This window comes from Centruroides sculpturatus, unplaced genomic scaffold (assembly GCF_000671375.1).
Source record: "Centruroides sculpturatus isolate CEXI.00-Female unplaced genomic scaffold, Cexi_2.0 scaffold862, whole genome shotgun sequence".
Taxonomy (NCBI): domain Eukaryota; kingdom Metazoa; phylum Arthropoda; class Arachnida; order Scorpiones; family Buthidae; genus Centruroides; species Centruroides sculpturatus.
The window spans coordinates 241,522-264,370 of record NW_019385110.1 but is presented as its reverse complement, the minus strand read 5'-3'; the positions used below and the strand labels follow the sequence as shown (position 1 = coordinate 264,370).

General features: G+C 29.6%; 1 protein-coding gene across 1 annotated transcript; it reads left to right on the top strand.

Moving 5' to 3' along the window:
- The first annotated feature begins 2,897 nt into the window (after positions 1 to 2,897).
- Positions 2,898 to 15,328, top strand: LOC111634885. Its single transcript, XM_023379721.1, has 26 exons — positions 2,898 to 3,031; positions 4,975 to 5,009; positions 5,109 to 5,262; positions 5,640 to 5,860; positions 5,942 to 6,125; positions 6,203 to 6,301; positions 6,377 to 6,487; positions 6,664 to 7,328; positions 7,441 to 9,589; positions 9,668 to 9,882; positions 9,962 to 10,151; positions 10,226 to 10,327; positions 11,804 to 11,914; positions 12,010 to 12,138; positions 12,213 to 12,530; positions 12,603 to 12,808; positions 12,907 to 13,093; positions 13,178 to 13,279; positions 13,378 to 13,485; positions 13,768 to 13,917; positions 14,055 to 14,174; positions 14,253 to 14,464; positions 14,553 to 14,736; positions 14,825 to 14,926; positions 14,999 to 15,112; positions 15,184 to 15,328. The coding sequence occupies exons 1-26, from the start codon at positions 2,941 to 2,943 to the stop codon at positions 15,270 to 15,272; spliced, it is 6,348 nt and encodes a 2,115-aa protein (XP_023235489.1). The 5' UTR covers positions 2,898 to 2,940; the 3' UTR covers positions 15,273 to 15,328.
- Positions 15,329 to 22,849: the final 7,521 nt, after the last annotated feature.

The window sequence follows — 22,849 nt, the reverse complement described above, 5'->3', positions numbered from 1 at the left end:
ATTCTATTCTAAGAATGAATTAAGAAGATTATTTTTCAAGTTTTTCAACGGCTTTCTTCATAAAGAAGAGAAAAAATCCTTTATTATGGCACGACTCTCGACATGTTCTTCGTATTAAATTTGTTAAATCTTTTAAATTCTAGACCTTGAACATTGTTCTGGTTGTTGAATGGAATTATAATTTACCTCGAAGCTAGAAGATACGTGTTGTGACATCATCAGAAAACCCCATTCATGAGGATTAACACTCGTAAACAGGATATAACCTTATCAGTTAAAGGACTTGTGGAGAGAAAGGGGAAAAATATAAGAAAATTTTGGAAGAAATTTTAATAAAAATATAATGTATATAAAAGGCTTCTCCTAAGAGAGCAAACATGGCTTTTATATTAAATCCGTTTCTTGATTATAGAGAATGCATCTATGCATTTATAAAAATACTGCATAATACTAGTAAGTATACAGATACTTTTGTTTCGCTTTTTGAATAGATATATAGAATATTGAAAAGTTATATAAGCTACTGTTTAGGTCTTTATTCTAAGTCTTTTCATTGCTTTAAAATTAAATCAAATTCAATAAAATCATATAGAAAAAACAAATTTTTAATTTCTAGTTTCAATATTAATTATTGTGAATTTCAATTCTATTAACTAATATAATAATTTTATATAAATTATGATATTAATTAATGTAAAAGTTAAATTAAATTAAATTAAAAATAAAATTCAATTATATTCTATTATAAACTTGATTTTTATAGAACTGAAATTGAAAAATTCATAAATTTTAATTATATTTTTGAGATATGAAAATAAAATTTATAGGAGCATTGGTTTTGCCTTAATAGTACACACTCTTACGTCATTTTAACGTCATTCTTGTGCTTTTTTTTATAATGAGGAAGGATAAAATGACTTCAAATTGACGTAATAGTGTATATTATTCTGACGAAACGAATGCAACTTATAAATATTTCGATTTTAAATATTAACCTTAAAAAACTTAACTCAAAATTGCTAATTAATTCCTAAATTTTTTTAATAATGAAAAATTAATAATTTGATCTTCAATTTTTTATCATTTTTATTTTTAGGACACAGTAAATAATTATTTTTTTAGTTTTATGATAAAAATTATCTTTATGTTACATAACTTAGAATCTGACTTAATAGATCTGTATTTGATATTGTTATTTATGAGACTTTAACTTAAATTAAATATCGTGATACCTATAATTTAGAATTGATGAACGTCTTCACTTAAAGTTCTTTATTCTTAGAAATTTAATAGGTTTTTTTTATATATGTCAACTTTAAATCGATGATGCTATTTCAATTATGTTTTAATTATAAATAATGTACAATAATTTCAATTTATATTTAAATAATATTAAAATTTAATTAATTTGTTTTTTACGTAAAGTTTCTTGCAAATTAAAATTAAAATAAAAAAATAATTGTGTTATATTGTTTGTTTTTTATTGTCTTCAAATTTATATTTTAAGGTCTTAAAGTACTATATTATTTTTCTAAGTGATAAAAAATTTTATCTAATTATTTTTAAATAAAATATCCTCAAGTTATTTCAATAATTATTAAAATTTTCAGTCTGTACAGTTAATATTTACTTAAAAATTTAAAAAGTTCTCTATTGATTTATTTAAACATTATACATTAAAATTAAATAATTTTTGANAAAAAAAAAAAAAAAAAATCCCGCATGTTTGGTATTATAATATAAATTTATTTTTAAATTTACGTTATTTCTCACTAAAAATTTAATTATAAATTAATGTTATAAATTTATTTTAAATGATAAAATGGTTAAAATATTTTCGTTCAATTTAAGTAGATAATTACAGAATATATCGATTTATAGTTAATTTTTCTCGGAAATTCTAAAAATATAAAGTCAAATTGCTGGATTTTTTAAAAAAAATTAAGATATAATCATTTTAAATAAAGAAAATCAAGAAATATCATCCTCATTCTCATACATTTCAAGTTATTCAGAGAGATGATAATCTGAGCATCATCATCATCTTTTGTTGGAGAAGGAGGAAAATTTTAAAAGATTTTTGGAGTTGTCTCATCACAAAATGTCCCGATTCTAGTTTATTCAGTAAAGCAATATGGTTGCAGTGAGAAAATCTTATTTGCAACTTTATTTTATCGCCTTTAAAATCCCTCGTGACTGGACACCAGGAAACGTTGATAAAAAAAATTACAAAAAAAATAAATAAACAAAAATTGCGCGATGTTAAAGGAAAACAGGGAAAATACCAAAATTATTTGGAAATTTTTTAATAAAATGTGTCAAAATTCTTTTATAATTCCTCAAAAAACAATTAAAAAATCTCAGTTCGTGCCTTTCTAAAGATTGGAATTGGTTATTTAAATATTACAGTGAAAGTTTTAGTAACGTAGAAATTGCTGTTTTCAGTTGTATATGTGAAGAGTATTTACAAATTTATGTAAAAATTTAAAAATGTATGCATTAATTTATGTAAAAATATAAAAACTTGATATATTTTACCTATAAAATTAAGCTGGAAAAGCTTAAATACTTTAGCAAGTACTTAAAATAATTACAAAATTGGAGCATCCAAGTATTACAAAACATTCTCAAACGTTCTAATTTGTATGTATACAACTAGTTGCTGAAGCTTACTCTAGGTGTCACCACTTTAAAATTTAGTATTACTCATAGAATAAACAAAAGATAGTTGAATAATCATATTCTAATATCACCTACTTACTGTAGGGGGAGGGAAGAGTATCTTTAGGTAATTATAGCATACAATGGAGGAGTCTACTCTCTCCCACGCAACATTCGGGTTGGTTATCACGTGGAGCATAATGACGTCATTGAGTGGTATATAAACTCAAGCGCCGACATGATGCTGAACGTGTCCATGGAGTGAACACATGCTAAATTATGGCAAGAGTGTGTAGGTCCTTGTTCTTGCTCTTGTTAACTTTCGTTGCCTTAAGGGGTAGCTCACAAGTCTTGTCATATCATCAGAAAGGTGAGTTCATGTTCTTATTGCATACATTTAAGCTGTGAATAGAGTAATTCCAACTTTACAGAATCATGTTTTAAAGTATTATATACAGTTAATGATGTAGAACGGATTTTAAAGCTTAAAATGAGAAAGTTTTAATTGAAAAATTAAATATTTTCGTTTATTACGCATAAAATCGTGTTTATTCTTTGTAATTTAAAGAAATTTAAAAATTTTGTGGCGATTAAAATTTAAAACAAGTTTAATTAAGAGGAAGTTTGAGGTTTAAAGTTGGCTTCACTGCAAGGTTAGCGAATCTTGCAGTGAAGCCGATATTTCATTTTAAAATATTTATAATCATATTTAAATTAAGCTTAATGTAAAATAAATGTAATTGCCATTGTTTATATATATATTCTATAAGAAAATAAGTTTTAAACGCTCTTATAATTATAGTTATTTGTAAATTAGTGATTATAAATAGAAATTTGCATTATACGAAGTAGATTTTAAAGAATAATGCCTTAAAAGTAGGGAGATGACCGCAAAGTCGTGTGTGGTATCGCTTAGGTGGTATCCATTATGACACATAAATGGAAAATAGGTCAAAGGCCAAGACCCAAAAGTATTTGAAATTATTTTTTAAAGTATAGATAAATAATTTTTTAAAAAAAAAATTGCTATCAAAATCGTCTTTGATATTCTCCAAAATCAAATTTGAAAAAATCATAGAATTCAATTTAATAAAATGCTCACAATTTTCGTTTAAAGTTTAAACTTGTCTGGATAGGTCAAGGATAATGTGGAGGTTAAAAGTCAAGGGGAAAAGGGGAAAAATATGAATAAAAGAGAGAAAAATACCGGTATTAAACGAGAACTGTGGGCGTTTTATCCTGTTTAAATGCAGACGGAAGCAGTAAATGTCGAATTCTAAATTGAGAATCTCTCCTCCTAACCACTTACACCTTTTTATTGAGGTTAGGAGGCCTATAAACACCTGAGTAGAACGACTAGATAAGAACTTATAACTGTATTTTTCTGTATTTTATGTCTATTTTAGTATTACAACAACATCATTCCTTTCATTTTTTGAGATTTATACCCCAAAAACAGTAGCTTCTTTGATGTTTTTATGGCCTTCTTGGATACTCAAAACCATTTTTTTCCCTTCTTACCTTCACGTTATAAATGGTGTCGTGTGCTAAAAACTCACCTTTTATCCTCTTACCTGGACATCTAGGTAAGAGTCTAAAGTAAATTAGTCCGGTTTCTGACGTCAAAATAGATACTGAATTTATATTAAATTCATTTTTTATTGTTTCTTTTGTATTGAAAAGGGGAAATAATTAAGAAAATTGACTTAATTTCATAAAAGAATTTCATTAAAATACTTAAAATTGATCCACTTAATCTCAAAATTAGGCCTTTAACATTAATCCAAATTACATTAATTGGGAATTTCATAAAAATCTATACAAAGTTTATGCATTAAATTTGAAAGTATAATTAACAATTAATAAACTTTGTTTCAAGTTTAATGAAAATTATCTCAGTAATTCGATGTTAATTAGTTTATAATTACCTTTTCATCAATCAGGTTTATGATAATTATAGAATTTCATAATGATTTTTCTTTATCATATTCTACGTCTTATCCTAGTTTTTCTTCCTCTTGTAAGTATTATTTAGCTCATTATATCGCTTTTAAAGTGTCGAAACCATTTTTAAAATGCTAAATAATGTATTTTAAACTATTTAAAATTCAAAAAAAATATTAAAAAACTGGATTTCTTCTTAACTATCTCGTGGTATGTAACCTCGTTCTTTAAACTTAAATAACTAAAAAATATGGTGAATCTTCCAGTCCAACCTAATTCTTCATTTCAAATCTAAAGAAAATAAATAAAATAATATATAAATTATCTTTAAAAATCTACATTTTGATATATTAAACTTTAATTTTGCAGATATACAAGAGAGATCTCATGAAAGTCTACATCAAGTAAGTATCAAATTGAATTAATATTATTTTATTAAAATTACATAATTAATTAATATTATTCTAAAGATTTTCTTTAATAATTTTTGCATATTTTTTTAGGAAGAAAAATATTCAATCAATAGAGTTAAAAGAAGAACAGAAGGAGCAGAAGGAGGATTAGAGAGCTTCTTGGAGCATCTTGTTAAATTGGGTTTAAATAAAATATGTCGTTTACTCAGAATTGCTCAAATTGATGATATTTTATTGTCAACAGGTAAATTTTATCATTTTTAGAATTCGTTTTATGATAAAATTGTAATTTTAGATAGTACGAGATATTTCTCTAACACGCAATATGAATGTAAGATGAACGTAGGATGAACTAGCAACATAGAAGCCTAGTTACATCTTTAAATTGTAAAAATTCATTTATAAAGTTTTAAATTCTAAAAAAACATTACGATATCGTGTAAAGAATAATAATTTTTTTTACGTAATTCAAGCTTTTGTTCTCTTTTTCTTGGGTGTTGTCCGGAAGTTTCATGTATAGAGGGAGGTCTTTTATAACTAATTCATTGTTTTTCCACCTTTAAAGATTATTCGTGATGCTTATTGAATATTAAAACGAATATTCATTTGTTTTACTTTCAGGAGCATTCACTCTCTTCGCTCCGACAGATGAAGCTTTTGCTCTATTACCTGGGGGTGCTTTAGATGAAATCGAAAGAAATCCAGAAAAGTTAAAGGAATTCTTATTATATCATATCATTCCTGGACAAGTTTCTTCTTCCCAATTTCAAAATGATGTCACCATGTCCTCTCTGCAGGGTATGCCACTACGCTTCAATGTTTACATTACCGAAGGTCGTCAGGTATGTCGCAGACTGTCTTTAACAGATTTACTCCCTATTTATATCTTATAATTTATGATTTATTCGTGTATTTTTCTGTAGACTTATTCTGTATCTGGAGGTCAAATTGTATCTTCTGATCATATACATCAAAATAGCATCGTACATAAGATCGATAGGGTCTTATATCCAATTCCGAGTACAGATGTACTTGGTCAAACAAAGTGGGCTTATGATAAATTTTATCGACTCATAGTTGCTGCTGGTTTAGACAGAAGGCTTTCTGGTATATCATTTTTTAAATTTATAACAAAAATGTTTTAAAATAATTAAATATTTTAACGAAAATAACGTGATTTGTAGATGGAACATATACTGTATTCGTTCCTAATGATGATGCGTTTAAGAGTTTATCACCTGTTGTACAAGAAGCATTACTAAAAAATACAACTTTATTACAAAGTAGGTGAACTTATAACAACAAAAACATAAAAATGTCATTAAATTTGTTCTTAAAAATATAATATTCTTACACAGATATCCTTCTGAATCATATCATCATCGGTAGCGTGTATACAACGGCACTTTACGATGGTTTAACATTGAAATCATTAGGAGGAATGCCTTTAAAATTTAATTTAAGGCGAGGTAAGCGATAAAATAATCTTAATTTACTTTAATTTAATTTTCTCTTTAATTAATTTAATAAAATAATTGGCATGAAAGCAAGATACTTGATAGTAATTGATAAAAATCCTGCATATTCATCATATCAGGATACAATAATATTAATTTAAAGTTTATAATATTCTTTATAATCCCAGGTTTGATATTAGTTAATGGAATTCCTATTGTGGAACCCGATGTACCCGTCATGAATGGTGCAATCCACGTCGTTAACAGAGTTTTAGCATCCCGAGAAATTTTGGATGATTGTCATTGCTTAAGTATTGATTCAAGAACTCCACAATCGAGCGAAATACAGGAACCATTATATCCTCCGGGTCCAAAAAAACCATTTGTAACTAGTAAACCCATTCGTACATATCCTACAAAAACTACACGGGATCATACTAGACGACCAATACCTACTCGTCCACAAAGACCTGATTATGATCATCAAGCTTCCGTTCCAGGTGAACCATCCCCGGGTTATCCATTTCATACACCGAGAGGACCATCGTTTCAGACACACAGAAGTGAAATTCCTTATGGACAAAGAATGGTTACTAAACCCTATCCACAAGGTTCTCGTCACCAGTTTACTACTCATCAACCTGTTAAAGCAACTCATCGTACTCCTGCCCCAACTAAAACTCAAACCCGTCCATCTTGGAGACGGCCACCTCCCCAACCTCAAGCTGAACCTCCTAGTCCCCCCAGAAGGCCTCCGTCTCAACGTAGACCACCTCAACCACAGGCAGAACCTGATACTCCAAGAAGACTACCAACTCCATCTTATCGACCAGAGCCATCAAAACCATTNGCTGTATTATCATAAACTTTATTATGACTTGCAATTTGCATAGAAACAATTTTAATATAATTTGATAATTTTAATTGATTATATAAGAAATTCTCAGTAAAATATTAATTTAAAGTTTATAATATTCTTTATAATCCCAGGTTTGATATTAGTTAATGGAATTCCTATTGTGGAACCCGATGTACCCGTCATGAATGGTGCAATCCACGTCGTTAACAGAGTTTTAGCATCCCGAGAAATTTTGGATGATTGTCATTGCTTAAGTATTGATTCAAGAACTCCACAATCGAGCGAAATACAGGAACCATTATATCCTCCGGGTCCAAAAAAACCATTTGTAACTAGTAAACCCATTCGTACATATCCTACGAAAACTACACGGGATCATACTAGACGACCAATACCTACTCGTCCACAAAGACCTGATTATGATCATCAAGCTTCCGTTCCAGGTGAACCATCCCCGGGTTATCCATTTCATACACCGAGAGGACCATCGTTTCAGACACACAGAAGTGAAATTCCTTATGGACAAAGAATGGTTACTAAACCCTATCCACAAGGTTCTCGTCACCAGTTTACTACTCATCAACCTGTTAAAGCAACTCATCGTACTCCTGCCCCAACTAAAACTCAAACCCGTCCATCTTGGAGACGGCCACCTCCCCAACCTCAAGCTGAACCTCCTAGTCCCCCCAGAAGGCCTCCGTCTCAACGTAGACCACCTCAACCACAGGCAGAACCTGATACTCCAAGAAGACTACCAACTCCATCTTATCGACCAGAGCCATCAAAACCATTAGATCAAAAGCAAACTGGCAAAACACCATATTATCCTGGTGGAACTTCAAGACCTGGAAAAATTGGTAGACCCGATAAAGACGGGTTCCAGGAATTACCTGGAAAATTTGGAAAGCCTGCAATACCTGGACATCCTGATTTCAGATCTGGGCAGCCGGGCTCATTCGGAAAACCTGGACAATTCGGAAAGCCAGGATATCCAGGATTTTCAGGGGATTCTGATCGATTTACAGGAAGACCTGGATATCCAGGAGCTGGTCAAACAGTGCCAAGTCATGATCGTCCTACTTCAGATTTTCCAATAAAGGAAGCAAAACCAACTCCAAAATTTTCTCAACCGGGATATACAAGAGTACCTGATCAAAGAACTGGATTTCCAGAAAGACCTGGACCACAAATTGAAATATTCCCAGGAGGTCAGCAAGTTACCGGATTTCCTAGGCCTGAACATGACGCCAGATTTCCTAGACCTGGACAAGATGCTGGATTCACTAGACCTGGACAAATTCCATTTCCTGGAAGGCCCCAATATCCAGATACAAGATTCCCAGACAGACCCGAACAACCAAGACCAGATACAAGATTCCCAGACAGACCCGAACAACCAAGACCAGATACACGATTCCCAGACAGACACGAACAACCAAGACCAGAAATAAAATTTCCAGAAAGGATAGGATCAGAACAACAAGCAGGAATCCCGGAAAAACCTGGATACCAAAGACCTGAAGATCAGCGATCTGGCATTCCACAAAGACCTGTACAAGAAAGACCTGATTTTCGAAGACCAGAGACACCTGGACAACAGAGACCAGGATTTCAAGAACCAGAAATTAGTAGACCTGGAACTGGATTTTCGATAATACCAGGTCAACATTTGGGCCCATCTCCACAACAGCCACAAATTGATTCTCAAAAAACACCTCAAACTACACCTTATCAACCTGAACAATCAAAACCACTAGATCAACAACAAACACCCAAAACAATTCCACATTTTCCTGCTGGAACTTCACGACCTGGTACACCAAGTATAGCCGGAAGAGATGATTCTCAGGGATTTCCTGGAAAATCAGGCGAACCTTCTACAATTCAACAACCTGAAATTAGACCCGAGCAACCAGGAACATGGGGAATCTCACCCGGTTCTAGATTTGACCGACCAGAAACAACTTTTAGACCTGGTCAACCGGGAACATGGGATCGCCAGCCAGGTTTTACCCCCGGTCAACACGATATAACTAGGTTTCCGAGTACACCCAGCAGACCATCACCTGTAGATTCCTCCGTAAAAGGAAGAGAACCAACATCCAGACCTTCACCTCAAGTTGAAATAGTACAAACCTTATCAATTTTCGATATTCTTCAAAGACCCGAATTAGTATTTAAAAATCAACCTTTCAGTTTATCAATAATTTACGAATTATTCAGACAAGTTGGACTTTTTGAAACCTTACGACCAGGTAGAAGACATTTTCAATATAATTTTAAGTAGTAACCAAACGAAATATCTCTAAATATATACATTTTTTTAATTATAGGTCCCAAGATTATATTTTTCCCAACTGATGAAGCCATAAATTCTCTACCAGAGGGAACACTACAACAATTAAGAGATGATCCTGATTTGCTCCATCAAATTCTTTTATACCATGTCATAACTGTGCCACCACCACCAGGTAAACCTGATACAACATACCCTGTAAGAACAGCTCAAGGAATACCAATTTTAATCAGATATGGACCCCAAGGACAAGTGAGAATCAATATACTTGAATTGCAAACTGAAACTTGACTGCAATTACAATTATTTTTTCATGTCTTTCTCTATACAGATTGTTCAGGTGGATGGAGCAGATGTCATATCTTCAACTAAAACAGATGATGACTACATAATATATGTAATAACAAAATTGTTAAGTCCATTACCTAAACCTTCAATCAACTCCTACTTAAATGACAGACGAGATATTTATAGATTCTTCAGTTATTTAGTAAAATATCGTCTAGATGACATTATTAAAGGTACGATAAGGCATATTTATTCTAATTAAATTTTTAATTACTTTATTAAACAAAATGTATGAATTTTTTGATAGGTCCAGAATTGTATACACTATTTTTGCCAGTTGATGATGCCTTCCAGCAAATTCCTCGAGAACAATTAGAAATAATCTTAAACAACAAAACATTAATTGAACGTAAGCTTGAAATTTTAAATTTTATTTAGTAAATAAGATTCCTAGAAAAGTTCTAAACATATCAATTTAAGAATTAATTCAGGAAAGCTTTGATCTTATTCTTAAAGCTTTGATTTAATAACAAAGTAAATTAATCGTATACAAAGATTTTTATGAGTTTAATCAAAAAATTAATTTTATGAATTTCTTAGCTAAAATAATCTTATTTCCCTATTTTTCATTCATGATATAATTGTATTTTAGTGTATTAATTAAGGCTTTGTCCTATCAAAGTCTTAATTAAACACTAAAATTCTGTTTACAAGACTGACTATATAATTTTATTCTATTTTACAAACTTTATAAACGTTATCGGAATAAGAATATATGACTAATAATGAAACGTTTATGAAATATCCGAATTTACCCACTTGGTAACACGAGTATTATCTTTGCACCATATCATAAAATGAAAAATAATTTTGACATAAATAACATATTTATCTGTAGACAATAATATAAATATTATAATAGATTCACTAAGCATTTTTTGGTTTGTTTGGCCTTGAATTTATCTTTACAACTCGCTTGCAGTTTCAGCTCTGGATTTCCATGTCAAACAGGATACCATTACTCAACAGGACTTATTATACCTCATACACATGCATGACATCAAACTTGGAAATATACATAAAGACATTTAACCTAGTTAATAAGCAATCTCAAAGACTTACTCATGGTATTTGGGTTAGATAAATGAAAAAAATATATATAATAAATCAAATGATGAATAAACAGATTGAGGGATTTCAACTCCAAAATGGAGTCTCAATTGGGTTCAAGGAGAAAGAAATAATTATCTTTATTCTGTATCTCTGGATAGTAAATTATATTCAAATTATGATGTATATATACAAGAATTATTTAATAATTATTTATTGATCCACTTGTGTCAAAATTCATCTGCTATTTCTGTATTTATGGTTATTTATGACAATAAACCTAAAAGTTTGAATAAACAAGGAAATATTTTCAAAACCATTGCAACTTAAATTGTTTTATGTCTACATTACATAAATAACATCAAAACAGATATTTTAAGTGGTTAAAGACGAGAGAGACCCCGACATATCCGGTATAAATCATCCATGAAAAATTCCTGGGCTTCATTTCATTCATTAATTTAATTTTTAAAAAATGTTAATAAAATAAGACGAACTTTGACATTAGGAAGTTATTATTAATCATAAAATNGCAAAATGATAAGGAAATTCTTCAGTTTTTCAATGTTAGAGTTAAGAGATAATTTTAACTTTACATGAAAGAATAGCAACAAAAGTTGGAATAAATGAAAAATATAACCCATATACCATGATGAAATTTATAACTTCGTCTGAAATTTAACAAAATGGCGTCAATTATAAAGAAATTCGCGAAAATCTTGAACCATTTTCTATCAGTTTCCTTTTATAATTTTCTTTTCTTTTTGTTTTTCAGAATTTCTTCTCAATCACATAGTTTCGGGAGTTTATTATACAACAGATATCAGGCCTGGATTTGTTCTAACCGGATTAAGAGGAAGAGATATTCGATTCCAGATTTCTCCAGGTACTGTACTGTACATTAAATAACTTAAATATTTAATCAGCAGAATGAATTCTTGATGAACAATAAATATAATAGATATAATCTTCTCTTTCTAGATGGAGTTATAAAAGTTAACAATGTAGACGTTGTTGAACCTGATATAGTAACCGGAAATGGTGTCATTCATGTAGTAGATGGTCTTATTTATAGGCCTGAAATTGGATTTGTACCTCAAACAGTCACAGGTATATAATTTAAATTGATCATTTATTATTTATTGATTATTACAATTAATGACAAAATAAATAATGCTTTCCAGACACCTCAATTATAACTGGTGACGTTCAACAACCAGTAGAACCTTCTTTTGAAACCGTTCAACAACCGGTAGAACCTTCTTTTGAAACCACATTTGAGCCAGGTCAACTTCCGGAGACATCTATCATTCAAATACCAGGTCTGTCTGATAGACCGTTTCCAGTACAAAGCAAACCACAAGCCAAACACGAAGTTGATCTCACGATAGTTGACGTCCTTCAAAGGCCAAGTTCTGTTTTTGTTAACCAACCATTCAGCCTTAACGTAATTTACGAACTCTTCCAGAGAGCAGGAATCATAAATATCTTATCAAAAACAGGTAATTTTTATAAATTATTAAAAAGATTTAAATAATATATGTTTATTAAATGATAATATTTAATATTTCCAGGTCCATTTACTGTTTTCCTCCCCATTGACAAGTCTCTAACTGGACCGGAATTTTACGAAATTCGTAACAATCCTGAACGTCTTCGTGAAGTCCTGTTGTACCATATTATCACTGCAACTTTACCACCAACTGATAGTCGTACCACTTATATGGTAACTACTGCTGGTGGAAAACCAGTGCTGCTCAGTTACGATGATCAAGGAAATGTAAGTATCTTAAAAATCATTAAACATATTTTGGAGTATTTAATTGCTACAAAGAAAAAATGGCATTGAAGTGGTACTAAGATAATTACATTTTTAAGGTCGTGTTAGTGGATGGTGTAGAAGTAATAACATCAGTTGTAGGCAAAAATGGATTAATATACATAATTTCTAAACCACTTCTTCCACTTCCTAAAGCATCTATAGTTGAATATTTCCGTAGTAGACAGGATCTAACTCAAATTTTGAAATACCTCATACAAGCTAGGATTGAACGTACCTTCCAAGGTATGTAAAATCTGAAAACTTCATTTTACATTATTACTTTATATATATGGCAAGATTTTAAGAATAAACTTGTATTAATTTCAGGCCCAGATCCATTTACATTCTTTGTTCCATCAGATGAAGCTTTTAACAAGCTTCCTCAACAGGAGCTTCAAAGGATTATCAGCAATAGAACTATACTAGAACGTAAGTTATTTTAAATTACTCAATGTAATTTAAAATAACTAACTCGTGAAAACTATTATGAAATTGCTTATTTTAAAATATTATTCTTTATTTTCTAGATTTTATTATGAACCATGTTGTATCTGGCATCCATTACACTAAAGAATTGATGCCAAATTTAATTCTACCAACTCCACGTGGTTCCATTCTTAGAATTGATCATGAAGGTAAATAAAACTCCAGGAATCATTTAAAAAACATGAAAAATCTTAATAATATTTTATGGAGAAGCTTACATTCTAGTAAAATTAAATTAAATTTATTAAATAATACGTTTTAAAACATTGCTCGCGTTATAATAAGCCCCTTTTTCCTATTAAAATAATTGTTTTTTAATATAATAATATTTAAAAAATTCTAAATATATTAAAAGTCTAATTAAAACCCTTAAAAATCCTTAATTTAAACACATTATAAAAATCCCAAAAATTATATTTCCGACTTCTTAGGAGACAGAATAACAGTAAATGATGCAAACATAATTGAGGGTGATATCACGACAGGAACAGGAGTTGTTCACATCATTGATAAAGTCATAACTTCCCCTTCACAGGAAATAATAACTGACGATAGAGAACCTGTACAAAGTGTAATTGTGGGTGAGTCAAGAGAAGCGTTAAAAACATCTTTAAAAATTTCTAATGGAAATTCATAAAAATACACATTAATAATATCTTAATACATTGTTGTTTCGTGACGAAAATCTAATTAATTTCATGGAATTTTCTATAATTAGTTCCTCCAAGTGGTGATTTGATTAGCTCCAATGTAGTGGAATTAGCTAAAGGAATGGGTCTCAATAAATTTGTACATTGGCTCATCCAAACAGACTTAATCAAAGTTGTTCAAGATGGAAGTAAGAACTTTTTCAAATTGTCATGCCATTTTGATAAATTTCTCTTTCATTTTTACTGAATATTCTTTTATTTTATAGATCGATACACGATCTTTGCTCCTACTGACGAAGCTATAGATTCTTTGCCAGGACTTGAAGCAATTGAGAAAGATCCAGATCAGTTGAGAATCATCTTAAAATATCATATTATACCACTTTACATTCAGACAGGTCAGATAGAAAACGAAAAAAGAGTAAAAACACTACTAGAGGGAAAGGAAATCAGATTTAATATTTATCAAAATGGACGAGTATGTTTATCTGAGTTTCAATATGCTGTAAATTAATTCCCATTACATTTTGATATATAATAAATTTGTAATTAATATTTATTTTCAGGTGTATACAGCTAGCGGTGCACCTTTTGCACCCAGTAATAATCCTGGAAATGTTTTGATAGCTGTAGTAGATAGGGTCCTCTTCCCTCCTCAAGGAGACACGTTTACCACTCTAACGAAATTACCAATACTTGGAGATTTGAAGAAAGCTGTAGAAAGGGTAGCTTTAGATGAAGATTTAAGAGGTTGGGATTTGAAATTCTAACAAAAATTTTATGTTTTTGCACCCAAAAAAGTAAAGAAAATATGCATTGAATATTTTTTAATCATTAGGTGAAGGACCTTTCACATTCTTTGCTCCAAGTGATAAAGCATTCGAGAATTTATCTTTAGAAGAAAGGCAAAGACTTCTGAACAATCCTCAATCACTCTTAAGTAATTACCTTTGAAATAATTAAAAAAAAAATTATATATTGTTGAATTTATTATAATTTTCTAAATTTTTAGATCTGCTAAAACGTCATTTAGTAAGAGGGCGTACAATATATACAAGCGGTGTTTCAGAAGGAATGACACTAAGATCAGAAGCAGGTGATGATTTAACAGTAACACTCAAGCCAAGTGAGTTAAGCTTCATTCTTTAAAAAATTCCTATTTAAAGCAATATATAATTATAAAATTCTTTCCAACAGCTTGCATTGCCATCGATGGAGTTAATGTCGCATTCCCAGACATCAGCACCACCAATGGTGTCATCCACGTGGTCGACCACTTTTTGTAAATGTGAAATATTTTGCTTTTTAAGCACGTCACACCATCGGAAAGAAAAAAAAAAAACATAATGGCAGTAATAGTGAGAACAATGGACTGAATTTATATTTTATAAATATTTTCCTTTCAAGAAGACCATCAAGCATTGTCAACTACTATGTTACTGTCAAAGTCATATTTTAAAATTAGTTTTATATATTCCACTATTTAAAAGCCAAATTTTATAAATAAAAAAAAATTAAATATTTCGTGAAAAATTTTAAAGTAATTAAACGTTTTTTAATTATAATAAAGCTTTTTAATAGTGTAATATATATAAAGTAAAATATCAAAATATTCGTGGAGAGAAATTTAGAGAAAAATAAAAAAGAAAAAATTTAATATAAACGTTTCAGCTATTATTTCTTATGTTTTCATTTTTTAATTGTAATTTTAAAAATACAGAGTGGCCCGAAAATCAGTTAACATTATAAAATAAATTGCTACTTTATTCGAATATTTTATTACTCACGAATTATTTGCGAAATATACGGTTAACAGACTTTTGATCAACCTACATTTACAAAATTGAAAAAATTCTTACAATGTTGTCTTTTGGGCCAACTTCTATATTTTTCAAAATGTATTTATTAAATACGTGCATTTTTTACCGAGTCATAAAACTGAATTAGAAGATAATTCATCGTTATCAACAACATTATTCTTCTAAGTACTGTATTTGAGCCAAAGGCCCTTTAAGGTCTTGCAGAATTTTCTTTTCATCGTTTCATACGAATGACCATTGTTCTAGATCAGGAATGGCGAACCTTTTTGAGCCCATGAGCCATATAATAAGCTTGAAAGATGTTTATGCATAACAAAGACTTCGGATAACGATATTTAAATAAATTAAACGAATATGATTTAATTAGAATAAATGTAAAAACCATGATTGAAATAGGATAATCGAGTGATTGAAAACGTCAGATGATAAATCGAAATCTTATGATAAGTTACGTGCCAGATGATTTATCCTTAAGTGCAACTTTGGGCAAGCGTGCCAAAGGTTCGCCATCCCTGGTCTAGATAGATCCTTTTAATTGATATTTGAGTATTTTCCTAGTTTTCTATTCTATGATAGCTGTATATTAGTCAATCTTTGCTCTTATTTGTAGCTGCTAAAGTACTTCATCATTGAGTTTACGGTCTTTCTTATACCGTATCCTGCGATTCTTCTCAAATGAAATGATTGAAAACGTTTGAAATAGAATAATTAGAATGACAAAGTTCCAATTTAAAATGTTACAAAATCTTAAATTATTATGAAAATAATTTAGCAATTATAAAAATTTGATCTGTTCAATGATATTTGTTATATAATCTAAAAATTCTAAAAAATCATACATAGTAGTTACAGTATTTGATAATTACATCTTCCAATTTGTTTGAAGTTGTTTTCTTGAAATCCTTAAAGCCTTAAACTTTTATTACTGTTTTCGATATTTAAGTTATTATCGAACAACCGGATAAAGATATTTGACAACTTTTTATTTCCCCGTGTTGAAACAGAGGGAAAGTATGGCGATCAGTTAAAAGATGACACCTTAAAGATTTATATATTTGAACTCAGGGCACCTTGAAACGTCGAGAAATGCTTTAAAAAAGAAAAAAAACAAAGTTTTTTTTCCTGTGTGTGTGTGTTTTTTTGTGTGGGGGCACGATTTTGTTCACCCATTTTAAAGCCTAATAACTCCTGTGTCTTTTGTCTAAAATTTCTGAAATTTTGCAGAGAGGTTTGCAGAGAGAATGCCTGTAATACACATATTAGAGGCATTGATGCTGCTAAATTTTGTTGATTAAAGATCAAGAGGTAGGAAGATATCGGGGGGGGGTCAGTTGTCATATATCGGAGTGGAGACGGACTAAATAAAGATTTTATTCGTTATTAGCATTTGCAATTTTTTTTAAAACTTATCTCTACCCTTAAAATTAAGCTTTTTGCCTTTTTATAATAATTAATAATATACAAGTTTTTAAAATAAAATCTCATAACAGATGGGATTACACACAATTTTAAAGTTTGACAGAAAATTACACAACTATTTGCTGCATATTTATTAGTACAAAAAGCTTTTTAGTAAGCTTTTTTACTTTCAGTTTTCAATTAATTGTAATACATTCTGGCTCGCTCTGGAGACCTGTATCGAATCGGGCCCCGTCCCCCTCACCCAGTCGTACCATTGTGGGCCTGGCCGAACCCGTAATGGGCTTGCTAAAAAGGACGTCGGCTCTTAGTACCCACGGGCGAAAAGAGTTTTTAAAACAATACATTTTGATGGCCTTTTTTGAATCTAACAACTAGCAAGTTAAAAATTAAGAAATATTTATCAGCTCTTATCACAAGAAGCTAGTAGGGCCTCTCATTTACTGAGACCTCACAAATATTTTTGTTTAAAATACCCATTCCATTGTTTTTCGTGTGTTTTAAGGAAAAAAAATCGTTATTTTTGTTAAATTTTATTATTTAAAAATATAATAATATTTTATAATTGTTTTTTTTTCTTAATGCACAGAGGACTAAAAAAAGATAAATGGCTGGAGTCTCTCGACTTCTAAGAAAACCCCAATATTTACTGTATGATTTTCTGCAATTTTATTCATATTAAGAAAAATATGGAAACATTAAATATATCAGAAACAAAAAACTTACATTTTTTAAAAATATATTCACATCAATTAATATACAAAAAAAAATCTGAGATGACACTATTCTAGTGCTGCCATCTAACGATAGAATGGGTTATTATATATTATTATATATATTATTATATATTATTATTAAGTTACAAAATATAACATAATAATAAAATATTTGTTTTATTTTAGCTCGAATAATAATTTTATTAATTATTAATAATAATAGAAAGATGAATATAAAATTTATAAATTAATTGTATAATTTTCGTTTGTTTTAAAAAAATAAATACACCATTCATTTTTACGTATCCGTCTGTTTGTCTATCCGTTCTGAATCTTATCAGACTTATAGGATACAAAAGGTTATTTTAACTTCATCCAAACTTCCAACCTTAGATACTGTATTTCAACTGTCTTTAGGCTTATCCTTGTTTTTCTACCTTCTCTGTCTTACTTTAATTAGAGTAGTAATTGGGTCGTAAAAGCCGAAGGGCCGAGCAAGTATTGTTTATAGTCACGCTATTAAGTAAATGATCTGAATATAATTATATGAATTAGTTAAAACGTTTTAAATTAAAATTCATTAGTTTCTTTAATCAGATATCAATATATCAATATCGAGGATTTCTCAATATCGGTATATTTAGGGAAAAAATGAAGTCTAATTAGAATTTTATAAGATCCAATAGGAATATTTATTTTACTTTTAGGAATTGATTGAGTAGAAGAATATGTTTCGAAAATCGACAGAGGAGTATAGCATATGACCATAAGTTTTCCATCAAATTCTAATTTTTTTACCATTTCTTTTTCTGTGCCAAGGACTCTTTTTGCAGTCAAGTGATGCTCCAGGACTCTTCGTCGGAATAGGTTTAAATGCACAAAATAAAATGCAAAGGAAACCGATCTGACAATTTCAAGAGTACTAATTATATTACTGTGGTTTGTTTCCTACCTTCATTGTTAAAGGAAATGCTTAATTTCAGTTACAAGTTAGTGAAAGTAAAGATGTAATTTTTCTCGCTTCAAGATCACCTAAAATCTGTTCCTCGAGTCACGAACTCCAGAAGGTCCTGAATTCGAAGTTAATTCTGCTATCAGGTACGATTATATAACAGAAGAGCCTCTTTCGTTAAATAATCTTACAATTTTAAATTCTCAGAAGACATTTACTTCCAATCTTATCCTCAATTTCTCTTAAACCCTTCTACGTCACAGAACATATCAATATAAAGAAAACCGATACGATAACAAAACTAAATTTTTAAATTTTATTTTAAAATCTAAGTATGAAAGACCCAAATTCTATTATTTATATTTAACCATTTTTTTTAGTATCTGACGTCCCTTCTGGAGCACCTCCTCACTTATAATAGCATTTCCTTTATGTTAGGTTTTCGGTGAAGACATTATCTGAAAAGGATACGTTGAATTACGAATAAAGCGCTTTAGGCTTTCACTTTCTTTTGCCTTTACTTAATGTCTTTCCGGATCTCACGTTATACAATGAAGTTAAGAAAAAGATATAACATACCTCAAGGTAGAAAAACGACGTAACAGGTAAACGGAAATGACGTCATAAGCAAAAATGTGGCCAAACAGGATTATCATAATAACAGAATGGGTGTTCAGGAGCTCTTTTAGAAGAAACTATTGGGCAAAACTTCAAATTTGGTAAACAGGCGGTTTAGATTTTCGGGAAAAGAATTTTACTTTAAAATTCAGCCGCCGGGGCGAAATTTGGCGCTGTTGTCCCCTAATGTGTATATTACGTACGTTTTATAACAAATTTCGGATATTAAAGGAGTAGGATATTAAAGGCACAACGTTCTTTCAGTTCTACAGGTGGAACAGTATTGATAATTGTGCATGCCTAATTGTACGGACAGCAGGTTTCTCTATGGTGGCTGAATTTTGAAGTAAAATTTATTCCCGAAAATTGGAATCCTACTCAAGACAGTTTGTATACCAAATTTGGTTGAGATTTTCCCAATACAGATATACAGGATGATCAAAATTAGAGTAGCCGTTTATATCTCTCTGTAGTTCTTTCTACAGAGAGCTGTAAACGGCTACTCTAATTTTGATCATCCTGTATATCTGTTCATATGAAGATGATAGCATTAAATAAAATTTTTATTTTATTTCATAAAATTATAATGATGTTTTTGACGAAAAATAAAAAATCATCTCAAAAATCTAGTTTTAAAGATGCAAAAAGAGAGATTTAAACAAATAAAAAAATCTAAAAATAGTTATTTATTTATTTTTTTAAAAAGTTAGTAGATAATAAACTCAATTTATTTATAAATTATTTTTTAAATTTTAAAATTCTTTATTAAATTATTATTTTACAATTTTATTTAAAAACAGTTATAAATGTATTACATTTTTACACATACAGATGGCGTCAGGTGTTAATTTCACAACCTATTTAATTTTAACGCTGTAGTTCATTAAAAAATTATATATTTTTACTAATTAAAAATCATTTTTCAATTTATATACTTTAGAATTCTATAATGAAGCGTATAAATCAAAGCAAAAGTAATTTTTTAATGCGTAGTAGCAATTCTTCTTTATTTGACTAATCCAAATTTTATGTAACTATGAAATTAATTTATAAAAGATGCAAAGTCTTGTAAATCAATGTTATCATAGGATTTTGCAAGGTATAATCTTTTTATTTCACATTTCTTTGAATTCAAAGATTCAAAATGGTGTTTATCTAAGGGTAACACCTATACTGACGAATCATATCTTCAGAAATTGAAATGCCACAACCATACTTAGATGTGGCACTTCAATTTCTGGGGATTTGTTTCCTATTAACAAAAATACAGTTCTTAAAGAAAACAAATTAGATTATTTTCTTGATTATGAGACATTTTTTTACGAGCCTCCGTAAAAAGCTTCACTCCTGTTATTTCTAATATTAGCTTGAGAGATTTGTGCCTAATAAAAAAAAAACATTAAAAAAAAAAAAAACAAGACAAAATGACAGGTCTTCATCGATTGCAGATGGAATTTGTAATTAGCTTCTATCTACAATCTAGAAGTAGTCATGCAACGGTTCTGTTTTCGTCTAGTAACCAGTTGGATGATTAGGAACATCTGGAATTAAAGATAGTTCTGAAAACTTAAAAGACAATTTTAGCTCTTAGTGGTTTCTGTGTATATATATATATGTACAGTACATATATATTAGTATTAATATTATTAGTATTAGTAAGTTATTATTATTAGTAGTAGTAGTAGTAATAGTAGTAATTATAACATATGGAATTTTTAAAAATACATAAAAAGTTAAAAATATGTTTAATAAAAACTTTCCAAGAACTTATGAAAGATTTAATTAAAACATTATGTGGTTTGTATTTCATTGTTAGTAATCTTTAACGGTATCATCTATGCCAAGAAAGAATCTGTCCTAATGTCACTTCGAACCTGCATCCTCTTATATAGTGAAAACACTTCCTCTTTCCTACACAGCCTCACCATATAGTGAATTTTCAAAATGCAACTAAATCATTATATGAAGAATTCACCGTATATATAAAGAATAGCAAAACCGACAAAACTGTTCATTATATCTACACATGCAAATGCATTAAAAAGTTACAAATGCAATAAAATTAACCATAAATAGTATGATTTTCTAACTTTTGAAAAGTGTTTAGTATGCATCGCTTATCATCTTCAAATCCTGGTGTAAAATCCTTGGAAGAATCTTTTGTTTTCTCATTCAAATCTTAAATAATTCGGTTATATATAGATTTTACGAATGCCAACATATTCCAGTAATATTTATTTAATCTATTTGCTAGGTGCAACTTTTTCTTCTCCTCGAAAAAAAGCTTGAACAAAAAGAAATTTGACTGAGTGAATGGAACTTCACTCACTCTAACACAGATAAATGAAGATAAAAGATCAGAGTTTAAACGTTGCCCATGGGAAAAATATTCCCTAAATATCTTCGAACTCTGATAATGCTTTATATAAATGTTAAGATATTTATCTATAGTTTCCAAGGAACAGAAAACCTAAAAAAAATAATAATTTCGGATAAAATTAATTAATCAAGTAAAATTAATAATACAAGACGCGTTATGGTAACCCATACAAAATAAATTGTGTGAGACCACGAGTAAATTGACACGAATAAGTTATAATTTAAGGAACAGACAACAAAACAGACATGTACTTTAGAGGGCATATATAATAATACCTACTAGTGATGAATCTGTAACCTCTGAACTATTACTATTCGACTGAAACATTATTTGACCTTGATGCAGAGCCTAACAATATGTGACGTGTGAATTGCCAGGCGACAAAAAGTGGAGGCAACAAATAAATTGAAAGTCATTTGGGGCCTCTTAGAATTAGGGTCTAAGAAAGTCAAATATCTTTTCTTACGAGATAATACACCATTGTATCGTTTGAAAACTAGTTTCGTGTCCTCGAAATCAAAAATTTTACGTTAAGATATTAGAGTTTTAACGAATTAAATGGAATGTAATCATATGGTAACATCAGGTATGATGCAAAAATATTTCCGGAGTGTCGAGCGCTGAAAATGTAAAAGTACCGTATGGGAAAAGGAGAAGTATTGGAAATGGATATTAAAATCAAAAATGTATGATACATAAAGGAACGATATCAAAAGAAAATCGATGTAACAAAACAAATATCGAAAAGTAAAAAGTTGAATTTTTACCAAATATTTGAGTTTTCAATTTCTGTGTAATGTTCTACCATTTCTTTTACTTTAAAAGCTAACATTTGCTAAATTTTATAGCAACTACAGGAATATTTTCTGTTATTTTTCTATCAAATAATTTTTTAAAATAAAATATGTTTTATAACCCAAAGTAATATATATATCAATATATATATATATATTACTTT